This window comes from Cinclus cinclus, chromosome 5 (assembly GCF_963662255.1).
Source record: "Cinclus cinclus chromosome 5, bCinCin1.1, whole genome shotgun sequence".
NCBI lineage: Eukaryota > Metazoa > Chordata > Aves > Passeriformes > Cinclidae > Cinclus > Cinclus cinclus.
Window position 1 is genome coordinate 16,569,404 of NC_085050.1, and position 18,821 is coordinate 16,588,224.

The following is an 18,821-nucleotide window of genomic DNA, read 5'->3' on the forward strand; positions in this document are numbered from 1 at the left end:
CATGTTAACAGTTAATGTTCTAAGAGTAGTTTATAATCTCACCAATTGCAATTGTTGCTAAAAATAAGACTATGAAAAGCTTTTCTTTAGCTTATGTAAAAGACATATTCGAGGGTAGATGCTTTAGTTAGACTTTGTGACTCTGTGCTCAGTCAAAATAAATAGTAAGTGAAGAAAAATGCGAGTAGAAATAGATTAGTAGTCACCATTTGTAAGAGATCAGTATTAGTGATCAAAATCTTAAGAAAATTAGAGTATTGCTTCACCTATTGTTAGACTTAACCAGATCCTTGCTGGTGTGAGCACAATTAGTTAAGTATTGATTACTGATTTTTTAGATTAAAATATTTTCAAAACCCCAAAAATGTAAAATTAACTTGCCTTTGACTTTTCCACTTGAGTAGACCATATGACTTCGAATTGGGCTACAATACTTAGAAAAAAGAATGTAGGATGTTTGGCACAGCAGTGTTCTTTCTGGTGCTATATAGTAGATACCCTGTTTTATTCAATCTTCAAGAATCTCAGATTGGCACTTTTTATAGCTACAGTGTACTTTGGAAATATCAAGTTTCAGTATGAAGCATCATTGGGCAAGGGAAGGGTTATAGGTGTCATTTATCTTTACTTCCGTAAAGCCTTTGACATGCTCCTCCCCAGCATCCTTCTCTCTAAACTGAGGAGAAATGGATTTGATGGGTGGACCTTGATGGATAAGAAATTGTTTGGACAGCAGCACCCAAAAGGCAATGGTCAGTGGCTCAGAGTCCCAAAGACATCAATGACAAATGGTATTTCTTTAGGATCTGTATTTAATATCCTCATCAGTATATAGTGAAAGTTGTCCCTGCCTACAGCTGAGGGGCTGGAGCTAGATAATATTTAAGGTCTTTTCCAACACAAGATGTTCTGTAATTGCAGGATTCTACAAAATAAATAAAATGTGTCATACATGTATGTGCCATACGTGCACATACATACATACACACATTTATACATGTATCAGATCTTCATATTTAACAGTATTTTTTTTAATTGATGAGGTGTTCAAGACAAACGGAAAAAGAAGTATGAATATTAATCAGTCTTGGGGTAGTTGTCTGTTGGAAGTCCCAAAGGCTTTAAAATCTGGTTAATTGAAAAGGGGAAAAAATGAAAAAAATATAAATGAAGAGTTAACTATTATAAAATACTGCTCTATAACTTCTTAATATAGTTAAAAGTTGCTACAACATTCTTCCATTGAGAGAATAATACAGTGACTGCTTAAGCATTGCTGGCAAGAAGTGGTGATGTTTCAAAGACACCAATAAGAGTGAATTCTGAATTTCTGTGAAGCTCATATTTCTTCTGGAGGCTCAAAATAGGTGCAAAGATCTTTCTGCACAGATGACATTGAAAAATTGAGGCCTAAATGTTTCATTGATTTGATGCTTCATCAGTAATAAAGCATGTGTATGCACTGCAACATTGATTAGCTATGCAACATTAATCTTTAAAATATCTATGTGAAGTGGGTGAAGTAGTATCTGTGTTACAACAAGAGCAAAAAAAAGATTTTAGGAAACTGAGGGTTTGACATGGACAAGCTGTCTGATATTAGAAACAGTGAGTTTCTTGCTTCCAGTCTTCCACAGCACCTTGCAGACTGAACAGCTCCACTGTGAAATTAAATGAAAGCTGTGATTGTGGATGTTGGATGTTGTCTGCTTAGACTTTAGTTAAGCCTTTTACACCATTTCCCACATGATTCTCCTGGATAAACTGCCTGTCCCAGTGATATGCATCACTGGGTAAGAGAATGGCTGGATGGCTGGGCCCAGAGGGTGGTGAATGAAGTTAAATCCAGGCAGCAGACAGTCACAAGTGGTGGTGCCTAGGGCTCAGTATCAGTTGTGTTTGATACGTGTATCAATGACCTGGGTGGGAGGATTAAATTCGCTCTCCACAAGTTTGCAAATGACACCATGTTGGGTGGGAGTGTTCCTCTGCTGGGGGATAGGAAGGCTCTGCAGAGGGCTGGGCTGGACTATCCAGACTGGCTGGATAGATGGGCCAAAGCCAATGGTATGAGATTGAGCAAATCCAAGTGCCAGGTCCTGCACTGTCACAACATCCCCATGCAGCGCTCAGACTTGGGGCAGAGTGGCTGAAAAGCTGCCCAGCAGAAAAGGACCTGGGGATGCTGGTGAGCAGCTGAACATGAACCAGCGTGTGCCCAGGTGGCCAAGAAGGCCAATGGCACCTGGCCTGTATCAGCAATGGTGTGGCCAGCGGGACCAGGGCAGTGACTGTCCCTCAGTGCTTGTCATTGGTGAGGCTGCATCTTGAATATTTTGTTCAGTTCTGGATTCCTCTTTACCAAAAAGACATTGAGGTGCTAGAAAGAGTCCAGAGAATGGTAACAAAGCTGCAGGAGGGTATGGAACCCAAGTGTCATGAGGAGCAGCTAAGCAAATGGGTTTTTTAGCCTGGAGAAATGGAAGTTCAGTGGGGACCTTATCACTCTTTACACCTATCTGAAAGGATGTTGTACTGAGGTGGGGATGTCCTTTCTTCCCAGGTGACAAGATGAGAGGAAATTATATGAAATTGCAGCAGAGGAGGTTTAGTTTGGTTTCTCCATGGAAAGGGCTGTCAAGCAGTGGAACAGGTCCCCCAGGGAAGTAGTGGTCTTACCATCCCTGGTGAAATTCAGAGACTTAGTGATACAAGTTTGTAATGGACTTTGCAGTACTGGATTAGATGCTTGGACCTGATAATATTAAAGGTCCTGTCCAACCTAACTGATGACTTGACTGTATCCTTCTTCACAGGCAATGTGTAGGTTATATTTCAGCTAGGCTAAAGAGAGTAGTCAGCACTGAAGATTAAAGCAAACTTCCTGGGTTTTATTCTAACAAATATTATCTTGTTTTCAATGATTTAACACCATTCTAGAAATTGCATCAAATAATGCTTGATTTTCTTCCAACACCATTAATTCCATCAAATAGTCTTTAGCTTTACTTCCATTCCCTTTGTCTCAGAGGTTTTAAGACCTTTATAAAAATCAATGGTATATTTTAACACTATTTAATATGTAGCTATGTACTTTCGTAATATGTGTAAATAACGATAAGAAACAAACAAAAGGATGCTAATATGAAAAATATTTAAGAAAATGTGTGCTGTTGTATATGTTTGTTTTTGTGTCTATATAGTACAGATGCTACCCATTTGGGATGTAATTTCCATATTTCAACTAAAATTGTAAACACTAAGTATTTTGGCAATATTTTAGGTAATTTTCCCTACATTTTGGTCCACTTTGCAGGCAAATTGCAGATACATGAATTATCTTGCCTATAAATCCCCCTCTCTAACTAATGTAATAAATTATTAACATTTAATGTACTGTTTATATTCACACATTTCCTTTACATATGTTGCTGTTTATACTGTTTTGTTATATTTGCCTGTCAAGAGAGAATAAATCAGAGAGGTTAGTTGTGCTGTACTCATACAGGATAATTTTGTTTTTAATTCATCTAAAAATGCTACAAAGGCTGCAGACCTGAAAAGATATAGTTACTGATAATATTCAAAATTAGGAAAATATGTTCTTGTGTGGCAGCAGCATAGATTGGGTAATTGCCATTATTTAAAAACCATCTTCCAAAGATTACTTTAAAAATCTTTGCTTCTTTAATGAGAAGGGCATTGAATTTCTTTTTACCGGTTTGAAGTTCAAATGTGTATTAATATTTTTTTTTGCTTTTGCACAACAACTTGGCTATTGCACCAAGATTGCATTTGATGATTTTGGAGGTCTTTTCCATGCTTAGTGGAAAATTAAGATTCTAAGTCTTTCTTGGAATTGATTCAGTCTGTAGCATTTAACAGTTAATTTAGGATATTCATAAAAGAGAATCTCCTCAGTTCTTATCTGTTTCTGTTAATGTGTAATAGAAACCTGAGCAATAACAAGATTACAGATATAGAAGAAGGAGCATTTGATGGAGCCTCTGGTGTGAATGAGCTATTGCTCACAAGCAACCGTTTGGAAAGTGTTCAACACAAAATGTTCAAAGGACTAGAAAGTCTCAAAACACTGTAAGTATATTTATTTAGGTGTTTTTACTCTTCTTTTCTCACAGGTATTTTTAAGAATAATGCGTCTTTCCTAAATTTGAAGAATTAGCTATGGGTTATTCAAGCATATTTTAGTTTTTATTTCTATTTTACTAGAAGCTATACATTATATTAATGTATTAGTTATTAATTATGGGTGTAATGAGTCCTCTAAAGCAGTGAGGCAGTTGAGAATGGGTAAACATCCAACTTCAGAAATGGAAATGGGAATAATCATCAAAGTAACAGAATTTTGCATGGGAATTACACATTTTACGTAATGGAGTCTGATTCATTTCAGCTCAACCATTACTGGGAATTTTGCTGGAGGAAGAAATTGTTCTGGTGTGTATTGAAATGTGGGAAATTATTCTTTGCTAAGTAATTTTTTTTGTCGTTTCAACAGTGAAGACAATATGAAAAGTACTATATCTTGAACTAATTTCATTCTTTCCGTGGAGCAGTTTAGTTCCTTCCACTCAAAAAAGATGTTTATACAATCGACAGCGTTTTGGCCTTCTTCAGAGAGCTTGTCCTTCAGATCTGCAGACCAGAGCCAAGATTAAATGGTCTTTGGGGTTTCAGCTGTCCATAGACATTAGTATTTTAAATAAATCATGTCTACGATTTCTAACCTTGCAGTTAAAGCTGCTAAAACTGTTTAAAGCAGCTAGTCCTAGACAAGAGCATGGGGGGAAATTGCCATCTTTTGGTGGACAGAGAGGAGAACAACAGACTTCAAAGCTCTTAAGTTTTATAGAAATTTGAGAGATTTCAGAATAGCTTAGGACTCTGAAATTTATACTGTCTTAGAGTCATGCTGAGAAGGAATGCTGATTTCTTTTGAATGGAATGCTTCTGAAAGCAGTAGAAGTGGTTTCTAGAATTTGTCCTGAGAAAAATGAAGTGAAAGGGGCCTAAAGAGGAGGAAAGCTGGTACAAGCCTCTGCTCTATATAAATAGAAGTTCTGGAGTCATCAGCCTTGTAAACATGAAGAGAGGGCTGTTGTGTTTTTCTGATTTGAGGAATTTCAATCAGTTTCATTTCTTGTCAATTAAAAGTTCATAATTACTGCTTCTGGTATTGAACGAAAAAGAAAAAAAACCCAAACACTTAGGGGAAAACTGGAGCATGTTGCCCGAAGAGGTTGTGGAGTCTCATGTGGAGGTACTCAGAAGCCACCTGGACACAATCCTGAGTAACTCGCCAGGGAAAAGCCCTAGGGAACCCTGCTTGAGCAGGGTTGGACCAGATGACCTCCAGTGGTCCTTTCCAACCTTGCCCATTCTGTGATTCTGTGAAACACCCCTTGCCTCTGTGAAACCCACCTTTGTCTTGCAGTCTGCTCCACACACACTGCACTCAGTCTCTTCTGTGAGGTGACAGGGGGCACTGCACTGGCGGTCCCTTCACTGGCAGCAGCCCCTTTGTAGCCACACCTCTTGACTCACTCCAGCAGCTTCTTCAGCCCTGGTCCCTGCCCAGGCTAAGATGAAAAATGCTTATCCTTCTTTCTCAGGATGCTGAGGAGCAACAGGGTGAGCTGTGTGGGAAACGACAGCTTCACAGGGCTGAGCTCTGTCCGCCTGCTCTCGCTGTATGACAACCAAATCACCACCGTGGCACCCGGCTCCTTCGACACGCTGCATTCGCTCTCTACGCTGTAAGTCACGTTCATCTGGTACCATAACCATGTTTAAACCTCTGACCTTTGGGGGGCCATTTCCCTTCATACTTTGATGTATAATTTCACAGCACTTAGTAAAGTTCAGGGATAAAAGGACTTCATAGAGGAAGTTTTGAGAAATTTTGTTTTCTGGGCTGTCTTGGGCACATGAAGAGTATGTTTTCATGGTGCCCTTTGATACAGTGTTAGACTGGTTAACAGAAGTTTCTGAGAAGGCAGGAAAAACATTCTGCTCACTACCCTCATAGAAGCTCACCGATCAAAACCAGGGTAGAAAGCCACATTTTGGGTATGCAGCACACAATCACAGCTGGTTAGATTACCATGTGGTCTGTTCTTCTGCCCTGTGCCACCCAATTACTATCTTAAATGCCCTTGGCCTGCTGATAATCTTAATTCATATGTGTTTTCTAAGAAAGCTTCAGTCTCATTTTCTATAAAAAGAAGCATCCTTTTTAAAATTTAAATGTGATGTCATTTAAGGGAAGTGAAAAGAGTAAGCAAAGCTGCCACTCAGTTTCATGAAGAAGTGCTGGTTGTAGGTAGCATAATTCAGGAAAATACTTAATCCCCCTTTTACATGAAAAGTGACATTTTGCACCCAGTTACTAATTTTGCATATTAAGGATGACGTGTTTATAAATAATGGAATTGTCAATATGTCTGCGCTGAAATAAGAAGATGCCAAAAGTACTGAGGCTTTTAGAAGTAAATTCATTTTTGTAACTGGCATGTAATCAGCTTAACTGTCACTTCAGAGAGGAAATGTATTCTCTGGAGCAAATAAAAGATGGAAATCTTGAGATGATAAATTAATGGAATACCTGTTGTCAGGTTAAAGCTAATAATGTAAAGTAATAAACATCCATTTCTATATGAAATTATTGCCTTATTGGTACAGAGTGACTTGACATGATGTCAGGTCTTTGACATTTTAAAATTATTTCTAAACAAGTTGTATCAAGATTTACCACACAGAGCCTAAATTAGACCTTTCGCCTATGGTTTGCCCACAATATTGTTTGAAGAACAGTGTTTAAGGTATGTTTTTTTGAAAATAGAAATAGAATCCTTAGGATGCAAGAATGGTGTCATCTGAGATAAACTTTCCTGTGGTTCTCAGAAACCTCTTGGCCAATCCCTTCAACTGCAACTGCCATCTTGCATGGCTTGGAGACTGGCTAAGGAAGAAACGCATTGTGACGGGGAACCCTCGCTGCCAAAAACCCTACTTCCTCAAAGAGATTCCTATCCAGGATGTGGCAATTCAGGATTTTACATGTGATGATGGTAAGGAAATTAGTATTTGAACCTTTTATAATTTCAGCTTTCATATAGATAGCTGCATGACTCCCATAGATCCCAAAGTATTGCACTTTAAAGGTCTTAATTCTCATTTTCTATGTCATTTTAAAAATTTTCCAGCTATTTTTGGATGATCAGCAAGCATGGGCTCTTGTATATATGCCTTCAAAAGTTTTTCTTGCCTTTCTTCAGTGCTGTACTTAATAATTTAGAAATACTATTAAAAAAAGATCAAATGTTATAGTACAGATGAGATTATTTTCAAACACCAATGCTTGAATAAAGCATCCTTTCAGGATTACTTGATCAATTAACATGGCATGTTATAGCTTGTTGCTCCATTAACTCTTAATTAAAAGAAATGCTGCTATCTAGCATCTCTCACACATACTTCCATTTACTGCATTATTGGTTTGTCAATTTTCAAGGCTGTATCTTTTATTTAAAGAGACTGTTTTTGATACTTTTTTAAGTTTATTGTCTTCCATTTCAGGATTTATTCTTTCATTAATGATTTTTTTCCCACATAATAGCATTCTTACCTAGTAAAAGAGCATTGTAAAGCATCATCTGAAATGTAAAGTCTTGGAGTGGTGGTTTACATTGATGATGTAATTTTTTCCCTACCTTGAGATATCATAATACAGAAATACCACATTGGCTTGAAGAAAAGCCAGGTGGGCTACTACTGATAATACTGAAGAGACATTTATTAGCAATCCTAGCATCTGTTTGTTTTTATTAACCAGGAAATGATGACAATAGCTGCTCCCCCCTGGCCCGCTGCCCTGCAGAATGTACTTGTCTGGACACAGTAGTTCGCTGCAGCAACAAAGGTCTAAAAGCTTTGCCTAAAGGCATCCCAAAAGATGTGACTGAACTGTAAGTGGCATGTTTATTTCCCTTTTAGGAAAAATAATGTCATATTTTTATTGTCAGGGTCAAGAATGAGGGGGAAAGAATATGAAGAATTGAATTCAGTAGATGAGTTTAAATTTGTTTATCCACTGCTTTTTAAAGGCTTTCACATTATCTTGAGAAACTGGAGGTTAAGTTTCAATTAGCAATGCTTTGTATGTGCCAAACCAGTCTTAAGAACTATCTGTTACTGAAAAGCTTTAAAAGTATATGAATATAAAATTGTAATCACTCTCAGATTTTATGTCCCCAGCACTGAACCATCGTATAACTGTGTGGATATCATGTTACAATGGGTTAAATTAAGGGCAGCAGTGAATCTGATTAATCTCTGGTCACTGATTAGAATGGAATGTTTTTTCAATTATACAAAAAAAGCAAAAAGAAAATAATAAAATGAATGTGTTTTCATAATGAACATGTTTTTTATACCTCTAAACCAATTATTTTACCTCTAAATCAAGCACCTTAATCCTCTAAATCAGTGGCCTTCTTCTGTGTCAAGGAGTTAAAAGCACCTGGACAATGGCTTTATGGTACTAAGGGAATGAACTAGGAAAGCTGCTCTCCTGGGTTTGTTGCATTTTAATAAGAAGAGCCTTGTAAGTAAGGTGGCATCTGGTGTCTCTCTTGGCCACAGTGGTCATAAAGCAGTCAAGTTTAAAATCTCTACTGACAGAAGAAAAGTTCCAGCAAAACTTCAGTTCTGGATATGAGGAGAGCAGACTTCAGGCTGTTCAGGGAACAAGTAAGATCTCCATTGGAAATGCTTTGGAAAGTACTGACAGTGCTGGTCACTTTTTAAGTACCACCTGTTAAGAGCTAAAGAGCAAGCAATTTGAAAATGTCAGAAGCCAAGCAGGTGAGGCAGGAGGCCAGCTCGGCTAAGCAGGGATCTTCTGGAGCTAAGGCAGAAATGAAAAGTGTACATCCAGTGGAAACAAAGTTGAGTGACATGGGAGGAATACAGAACTGCTGCTTGTCACTGTAGGAAGAAAATTGGCCCAATTAGAGCTGAAGGTTGCCAGTAGTGCTGGAGACAATAGAAAGAGCTTTTTAAAATATCTTTATAGCAAAAGGCTGCCAACAAATAACACTGGTCCATTTTTCAATGAGTATGGTCACCTCACAAACAGGGATATAGACAAAGCAGAGATGTTTAATGTTTTACTCACTTCAGTCTTCAGCACCAGTGATCAGCTCTGGGGTTCCCAAAGCTGGAGGACCATGACTGTGAGAATGATTGACTCCCAGACAAGCCTAAATTTGCACAGGATTTTCTGCTCCTGCTGGCTTTCTCTAAATCTATGGGGCCTGATAAAATGAATCCAAAAATACTCAGAGATGGCTGATGCCATTCCAAGGCCTCTCTCAATGATTTCCATCTGTTCTTGATAATCTGGAGAGGTTGCATTCAACTGGAAGCTGGAAAATGTCCCAATTTTTGAGAAGGGCAAGAGGCTGACCCTGGTAACAAGGAACCAGTCACTTTCACTTCAGTGTGAAGTAAAATTATGGTGAAGAAAGGTTCTTTTTCAGAGGGTGGTCAGACACTGGAGCAGGCTCCACAGGGCAGTGGTCATAGCACCAAGCCTGCAGAGTTAAGAAGTGTTTGGACAATGCTCTCAGAAACTCCAGGGGCTTTCCAGAGCAGGACCAAGATTTGGACTCTGTCCTGGAGTGCATTGGGAATAGTATAACCAAGGAAGTGATTCTCCTCCCCTGTTCAACCCTTGTGAAGCCACTTCTGGAGTATTGTGTTCAATTCTGGTCTCCACAGTTCAAGAAAGGCAAGGAGTTACTGGAGAGGGTCCAGCGGAGGCAAAAAAAGGTGATTAGGGGCTGAAAATCTCTCCTATGAGGAGGGACTGTGGGAGCTGTGCCTGGTTGGTCTGGAGAAGACTGAGAGGAAATCCCATCAATACATGCAAAAAACTCAGAGGCTGGTGTCAACAGGATGGTGCCAGACTCTTTTCCATGGTGCCCAGCAACAGGACAAGGACTAGTGGCCACAAGATAAAGCACAAGGAGCTGCACCTCAACATGAGGAAGAACTTCTTTACGTTGAGGGTGCCAGAGCACTGGAAAAGGCTTCCCAGAACAGTCATGGAGTCTCCCTCTCTGGAGACATTCATAACCCACCTGGATGAGTTCCTGTGTCACCTGCTCTAGGTAACCCTGACTTGGCAAGGGGTTTGGACTGGATGATCTCCAGAGGTCCCTTGCAATCCTGATGATTCTGTGATCCAACTCAGGATATTCTATGATGCAGAGATTATGATAGTTTTGTGATATTGCAAAAATACTGGTTTTAATAGAATGTCTTCCTTTTCACATAGTTTTATAAAATCTGGGCTATTTTATCAATCTATTGAAACATTTTTCTATGAGAAAAATTGTTAAGATCACATTTTATGAAAGATATTTCAATATGCAAGTGGATAGTGACATAGATATAAAAAATGAGCTTGCTACCTCATGTACTGTTTGAAGATATTAACTGAGTGAGATACTCATAAGACTATATGAGCAAAATTTTATGCATTATGAAAGGGAAAATAGGAGCCTAAAATTTAAGATGTTTGTTTTAATTCTTGATCAGATCAGTCACATTATTGAAAGAAATAAAAATTATTTACAGGAAAAACTGTTGGTTTTTGTTACATGTGACAAGTTTTTACTAATGTTTCATAATGGCTGGTTAATGTAGTGCTTTTCCAGAAAACATCATAACTACATTTTGTAAGTAACTAAAAAATTTTACTGTTTTACGGTTTGGTATTATATAGAAGACTCTGAGATGTCCACCATTAGTCTGGTGTTTAATAGCATCTAAAAGTCTTTAGCCATTGATAAATTGAAATTATTAAGACCTTAAATTAGCACACAGGTATATAAACATACAACTTCATTAGGTTTTGAATTTGGTGGTTTAGGACTTTTTTACCTCAAAGAGAAGATGACTTTCTTGAATACAGTCTGCTATAAATGAATTTGGCAATATAAGGTCATCAATGCAATGTAAAAAAAAGCAGCTAAAGAGAGATACTTTTGGAATTGCAAATGGAACCCTGTGGCTGAAAATTCATTTGTGTACAATTTTGGACGCTTTAGTCTCTAAGCATGCAATTCAGCATATTTTTCAAAAGAATAATGGTAGTGGTTCCTGTTAACAGTTGCATACTGATTGATTTTTCTTGCTTATTAGCATGCATGGCTCTTCTAAGATGTACTCTTCATGTGTTTTAGAAAATATCTTAATAGTTGCTTCATTTGAACAAGGAGGAATTTGTATCAGGCAAGTGGATCCTTGCAGTACTTCAGTTCTAATGAAGCTTAATAATACAACCCAATGTATCAGTTGATAAGAGTTTCTTTAGAATACTTACATCTTCAAAATTTTTAAAAGTTGGTTGTTTGTTTTTTTTTAATAATTGATCACGTGAGCCCATGCTCTATTCACCACCATTAAAATAGTGAAAGTGTAAAGCTTGTTGAAACACATTTTGGATTTGGCAAGCAGCCCTAGAAAGTCATAATACAAAGAAAAGGGAAAAAAAAGAAAGAAAGACTTTTGATTAGATATAGACAGGGTTTTTTTGAGAAGCTTAATTGTGTTTCAGCTCATCTATTTAGTCAAGACTAAAGTTTCCAAAGATGCTACAGCATACGTAAAGACATTAAGCTCAAAATAAAACTAAAAATGTCTTTATCACAGACTGCTCTTAGCTCAAGTATGTTGCAACAATTTGGATGGCAAAAATATCTTATTTGTATAGGGATAATGAAGGTGTAGTTTCCGCTTGGGTTCCAGGAAACATAAGTAATACCACCATCAGCAAAGTCATTTTCCCCAGCTGAGAAACTAAAGACCTCTTAATTTTCTTGCCACTATCTGCTTCATTTCAAACCATCAGGTAAATTCAGCACTTCTTATAATCGCTAGACTACTTGCCCTGGCTACATGAAGAATGCCTCCACTTGTACTCTGTTATGTGTGGCTGCTCTCTGGAAGCTTTTTAGGCGAGGCTTGTTACCTTCCTCTGCCTGTACCCATCAGCTCTAAGGATGAGAAGGTCTCTTATTGAGAATTATGAGCATGGAAGAAGAGGGAGCAATATAATACAGGAGCTGTGAACCTATGGAGAGGGGGAAAAATCTAACTTTTCTAGTGAAGGGTAATTGATTACTGTCTTCAGTCACTAACATACTTCACAGGAATAGAACTGTAGCATGGTATACTGATGTATCATGAAATTTACAGGGATAAATTAAGGAAGGTGACCTGAACCACAGGCACGACAAATGAATTTTCTGTTAGAGCTAAAACCAGACCTTGCTGTTTGGAGGGTAAAGGACTACCTCTGCAATGCCAGTCTGTTTCTATTTTGTGGTAGCTAAAAATCCACATTTAAAGTGACTTGCAGAAGTCAGGTTTACCTTTCCTCTATAGGTGTGTGGGAAATGAAGATGATAAAGAAGTCATTTTGCAGAGTCGTTATGAAATAATAGAAACTATAATGCAAGAGATGGTTTTTATTATGTTACTTTGTAGGTATGCATTATATATGATATAGTAGCATTTGGATCTTAGGCTAAAAATCCTCAGTTGTATCTCTAAAAACCAAAATTTGTAAGCAAGTCTTCTTATAAAATGGAATAGTATGCATTCATTTGCTATTAACTTTATTGGATTCTAAGATTAGTGGATGAAGATGCTCCTATTTTAATGAAATATATAATGTTCTTTGTTTTATTTTTCTGGTTTAGTTATTTGGATGGAAATCAGTTTACCCTTGTTCCAAAAGAGCTTTCCAACTACAAGCATTTGACACTCATGTAAGTAGTTTTAAAGCAACTTTCTCTACTGGAAATTAAAGCAAAACAAAATACCTTACTTAATTATACCTGAATTTATTTATAAGAAAAAGTCTGTAAAATGTATCATATCTTTCAGCAAATTCCCAACCATATTTGATAACTGAGGATATTTTATTCTACTTATCACATCTTACATATAACATACTCAGTCACATATTATGAGCATGGGTATTTTATTCCAGTAATTACATCACAAAATAACAAAGCAAAAATTATAATTGACCTCAAAAGACTCATAAGATCATATGAAGTCAGGGTAATTGTTTCTCCCACAGTAGATGGTTTTCATGACCGAAGGAGAGAGCTTGCCTAAAATTCCTTGCAGCCATTTCTATTGCTGACTCACTATGTGATTTCAGGCAAAACATTAGTTGCTCTAAAATGTATTACCTCATGGATGCTTTGAATATTATTTCTGTACCTTTTAAGTGTACAGTGAGAAAAAAAGGGAAGGCTGTAAATGCCTACAATTCCAGCTATAATTCCATGGTCTTTGTTAAGACTATAAAAATTTATACCAGCTGAGGCTGAACTGTGTTACCTTCTGCAAGCAGTTTGTGGTTTCATTATAATCAGAATGAAAAGTGGAGGGGAGTAACAGAATCCCTTAAATTTCATTATTCACTGGGTTTGGAGCAATGAAAAAACAAGAACTTGATTTCCTTTATTTACCTCATGTTAGAAAAAAGAAGTGACAGTCACAAATTTTTTTAAAACCAAAACTTGTTGTATTTTTCAAACAATATCAGGTAAAAAAGCCCTTTGCAATAATTTCAAGTCTATCCTGTGTAGAATTTGTAGGAGATCTTTGTGAACAGTTTAGGGAAGTTATGAATAGATGAATGGTAAATACAATACAAATGAGCATTAACAGTCTCCATTTATGAGACCTGCAGGGCACATTATTTTAAATTCTTCTGTATGTTTACTCATACTGTTGTTCTGTAATTGAGAATGTTCCTCAGCTGTTTTGGAAAAAGAAACCACTGTGCATAGTCCTGTGGTCAAAGAAAGAATTGCATACAAGTGTCCTGAGTTCCAGATTAGCAAAAAAAGTAGTTCATTTTTATCTTTCTCTTTTGAATATATCCTCTGTTACACCTGCCTAATATGTTTATTATGAGTCAGTCATCTTACATGCTCTCATGAAAATTTCTAGTGGGGAAATATGTATATTGCATAGCTATTCAACAGTGCTCTTAAGTTAATATATCAAAGTTCCCTCAGAAACAAAGGCAGTATTTCACCACAAAATACATGAAATAATACTGAAATAGTCAACATAAAATAAAAAGTAAAGCACAATATGAGAATAAAGAACAGATAATATTCACATTTAATGCAGCATCTTTGAAGCTACCAGGATACCACTACAGCTTGCATCATAATTATGTTTAAGATTTTATTAATTAGATTTTTGAACAAATAAGACATTAAGGCTTTTTATGTAAATCTAAGTTCTTTATAATAATAGCTCTGGGCTTCGTTGTCTTCATCATGTAAGTGTTGAGTATTAAATGATATTTACTTGGGTGTCATTAGGGACATGACTAGAATGACTTTCACTTTAAAACATTACTTTCATTTTTGTGCTTGAGTTCATGAAAGATTGCATTATTAACTTGGTAGCATGATGAACATTGCTATTGTATTAGAATGCATTGTGCTGCTTTTTCATCTGTGTTGAAATGAGAATGCTTTTTATTGATCAAAATAAACACTTGCTGGGCCTGTGTAAGGCACGTGAAAATAAAAATAGGTTCTGCTTTAAATAGTTGTATCTATGATAATATTACTTCTACTAATGAAAATGTGTCTTGTCAGTTTAACTTACAGTATTTTGGGACTGGGGCAGTCATTTTAAGGTCTAAATTTCTGAATTTATTTTTTAGAGATTTAAGTAACAACAGAATCAGCACTCTTTCTAATCAGAGCTTCAGCAACATGACTCAGCTGCTCACCTTGTAAGTTTAAACATGTGACTCTTTGGAAGAATTACAGTGTGGTTTTTTTGTCTTGGAAAGAAAGGGCATTTCATTGCTGTTAAAAATTGCTTGGTTTGGAGGCTGTAAAATAACTTGCTTCCTAACTAGCTATGTGTGCAAAAGCTGATTTTGTTCATGCTCTACATAGTTTATTGAATAACTGATACACTTGCTGACAGCATTTTATGTATTCTCAGAATTCTTAGTTACAACCGCCTAAGATGTATTCCTGCACGGACTTTTGATGGGTTAAAATCACTTAGGTTGTTGTAAGTATTATCTTTTAATCATTGCTATTTTCAATATTTTTATTTGTGTACAGAAGATAGCAGAACCGTAGGAAGTTAGCAGATTTTAAAACCTATCACATATTTCAGAAGTGATAATTGCATAGCCTAAAAAATCTAAGACATGTACTTTTTATTTTCTGATTTTTAATGTCAACTGTATTTATTTTTTTGTGTTATGTTCTTCCTTCTTATAAGCATTAAACTCTACAAAAAATGCCATATGCATGAATTCCTTCAGTATGTGTCAGGGGGGTTTGCAGTTGAATATTTTTAATATTTTGATTTCCAACAATAAATTTCTTTGTCTTGTTTTATTTAATGTGGGAGTATTTCCAAAGCCATGACATCATGATTAAGGATTGAAAATCAATGGCTTTACTTTTTGGTTGCAAGAAAACTTTCCATTTTACCACTAGGAAAAACATGGTTGACAGGGCACAAAAATGGATAAAGTAAAATAGAGAGCAGTCAGTCTTATTTACAGATTCAGTTTATCATTAAGAAAAAAGCCTGAAAAAATTCCTTTTCAAAAGTCCACAGCAGAACATGTATTTTTGCCTCCATGTGGGTCATTTATAGCCATTTAAATACTTGGCTGGATTAAATACCTAAAGCATGGCATTATCTAAGTGTGCTTTCATAACTTCAGTTATTCAATATAAATATGGATAATTTTAAAAACCATAATTCTATATGTGTTAGATATCCATGTAACTGAATGAATTTATAGAAAAGGAGAGATACTTTTCCCAGAATCGCAGAATGAGTGGAGTTGGAAGGGACCCACACGGATCACTGGGTCCAACTCCTGGCCCTGCACAGCATCATTGCCAAGAGTCCCACCAGGTGCCTGAGAGCAGTGTCCAAACACTCCTTGAGCTCTCTCAGGCTTGGGGCTGTGACCCTCTGGGGAGCCTGTTCTAGTGCCCAACAGCCCTGTGGGTGAGGAATTTTTCCCTGGTATCTAATCTAAACCTCCCCTAGCTCAGCTTCAGCCCATGCCTTTGGGTCCTGTCGCTGTCACCACAGAGCAGAGATCAGTGCCTGCCCCTCCTCTTCCCCCCATGAGGAAGCTGGAACTGCAGTGAGGTCTTCCCTCAATCTCTTCTTCCCCAGGCTGAAAAGACCAAGTGACCTCAGCCCCTCCTCATAGAACTGCCTCTGAAGGCCCTTCCCCACCACCATTAGTCTTCTTTGGACACTCTAATAGTTTCCTATCTTTCTTATACTGTGGCACCCAAAACTGCATTTTTCAAGGTGAGGCTGCCCCAGCTCAGAGCAGAGCAGGACAACCCCTCCCTTGCCTGGCTGGTGATGCTGTGCCCAATGCCCCCCAGGCCCTCCTGGCTGCCAGGGCACTGCTGACTCACGCTCAATTTTCCACTGACCAGGACTCCCAGGTCCCTTTCATGGCACTGGTTTCCAGCATCTCATTCCCCAGTCTGAGCCTACATCCAGGACTGCCCCATCCCAGGAGCAGAATGCAGCACCTGCCCTTGTTGAAATTAATATGGCTGGTGAAACCAGCAGGTTTCCTACGGAAGAAATACCACTATTCCCAGTAGTGATGCTTAATGAAGTCTTTAATTTTCTGCCTCTACTATCAAATTTGGACAAAAGTGTTAGTACTTATATTAGCAGTATATGTCTGTATGTTCTATGAATCCATGAAACATTAAAATGAGGATATTAATGTAATTAATGCAACTTTCAGGGAGCTGCTGAAAAAATCAGAAACTCTTCTGCTATCTGCTGTATCTAAATCCAGTTGTTACATTGCATAGCTGTGCCTACTTTTTATCAACTGTTGTTTTTTAATTTTAAAATAATCACAGTATTTATATTTCTTACAAAAACCCAGGATGCAAAAAAAATCAAATGACAAGTAGGCTGCCAGTTTGGGCTTAAAAAAAATGAAATCACAGTTGGAAACACTGAGGAATTGGAAGGAAAAAAAGTGTGAAAAGCTGAAAACTATTGAAAGAACATGAAATTTGCCAAGTTAACCTGATGATTTTTTATGAATTGATATTATTTTTTTTCTTTGTCTTTGAGGTCTTTACATGGCAATGATATTTCTGTTGTTCCTGAAGGAGCCTTTAATGATCTTTCAGCATTATCACACCTGTGAGTATTCAGCTGGTATACTGTATTTAGTTGTTGTTGTTGTTATGCTTAGCCAATTTTATATAGCCAAGCAAAGACATAATGCAGAGAAGTTCTCTGGAAGAAGGTTGTGCTTGTGTAGAGGTTGTGCTTGTGTCTCTGCCAGCAGAGAGCTGGCAGCAGCTCAGCAGTAAAACCCTGGGTCTGTTGCTTGGGCTGCAAGTTGAACTTGTCTGCCCTGTGTCCTTATGGCAGTGGAGGCTGAAGACACTCTGAGCTAAATTTGAAAGTGAGCTGCAGGGGATTGAGGATACTGATCACTCCTTTCTGCTCGGCCCTCCCAGAGCCACATCTGGAATATGTGTACAGTACAGATATGTTCTCCTCAACAAAGCAGGTGTTTATGCAAATCCAGCACAGGGGCAAGAAGGGTTTGGAGGTATGAGATTGTATGAGCTGTAAGGAGAAGCTACAGGAACTGGGTTTATCCAGCCTGAAGAAAGGGAAGCCAAGGAGAGACCTAAAAGTCTTCGAGCCTCTAAGGATTACAGCAATGATGGAGACTCAGGGATGCACAGTGAAGAAATACAGTAAAGCATCAAAACCTGCAAGTAGGGAAGTTTGATTGAACATAATGAAAAATTCTTCACTGTGAGGATGATTCAGCCAGGTTGCCCAAAGAAGCAGGAGAATCTCCGTCCCTGGAGATTTTCAGAGCTCAGTTGGAAACAGCCCCGAGCAACCCTGAGTGCCAAGGTAGCCCTGTTTTGTGCAGGAGGTGACAATAGATGAAAATTAATTTACGATTCTGTGTCAGTGTCTTGTTGGCACTAAACCCATCACATCTGATCTCAGAACATAACTTGAGGTAATAGTTTTCTGGTTTTTAATTTTTCATTGGGAGCCTAAATTAGAACAAGCTACCTTCTGCAAACCTCATGCTGTTTATGGATAGTTAAGACTTTGAGGGGTATGTTGACTAATGTCTTTAGATATATCTGGAGCTTTAAGTTTCTGAACAGCAGCAGTTGTTAAAAACTTAATTATCTGTTTCTCATTCAGTATTGGACATTTACATTTAGCTCTCAAATTCCTTACTGATTAAGCTTTCAGTTATTGATAATTCATTCAGATTCTACTACTGAAGTAATTTATCTGCATGAAAAATCAGTAAAACTTGGATAGATTTGATTGTTGCTGGCACTTTTTTCATAATGGATACCAGTTATCCTTGTTAATATTCTGATTTTAGCAGAACAATTGTGTTAGTTCAGGCTGCCGTCCACTTTTGCAAATACAGAATGGACAAATTCTAGGTGTTTCTCCTTGCATGGGAAGTTCCTTTATCATGAAGTCTCCTTTTTTACTGCTCTGACTCAAGCCTGACTGAAAAAAATATGTGTATTTTCTTGACTACAGCTTGAATGTATTAAAAAGTTAATATGAGAGGGCTTTCTGCTCAGTGGGGCAGAAAAGAGTGTTTCAGCTCTGGTAGTTCCTACTGCCTTTGCTTGCCAAAGACTTTCTTGTATCTT

At 37.5% G+C, this 18,821-nt stretch overlaps 1 protein-coding gene across 3 annotated transcripts in view; it reads left to right on the forward strand.

Annotated features, from left to right (window-relative positions):
* SLIT2 (slit guidance ligand 2) overlaps window positions 1-18,821 on the forward strand; it is a 256,368-nt gene that overhangs the window by 198,360 nt on the left and 39,187 nt on the right. For all 3 annotated transcript variants that reach the window (XM_062493416.1, XM_062493415.1, XM_062493417.1), the window contains 8 exons: window positions 3,952-4,095; window positions 5,634-5,777; window positions 6,925-7,091; window positions 7,856-7,988; window positions 12,795-12,863; window positions 14,798-14,869; window positions 15,088-15,159; window positions 17,236-17,307. In XM_062493416.1, the coding sequence (XP_062349400.1) occupies window positions 3,952-4,095; window positions 5,634-5,777; window positions 6,925-7,091; window positions 7,856-7,988; window positions 12,795-12,863; window positions 14,798-14,869; window positions 15,088-15,159; window positions 17,236-17,307 (873 nt within the window). The remainder of the gene's footprint in view (window positions 1-3,951; window positions 4,096-5,633; window positions 5,778-6,924; window positions 7,092-7,855; window positions 7,989-12,794; window positions 12,864-14,797; window positions 14,870-15,087; window positions 15,160-17,235; window positions 17,308-18,821) is intronic.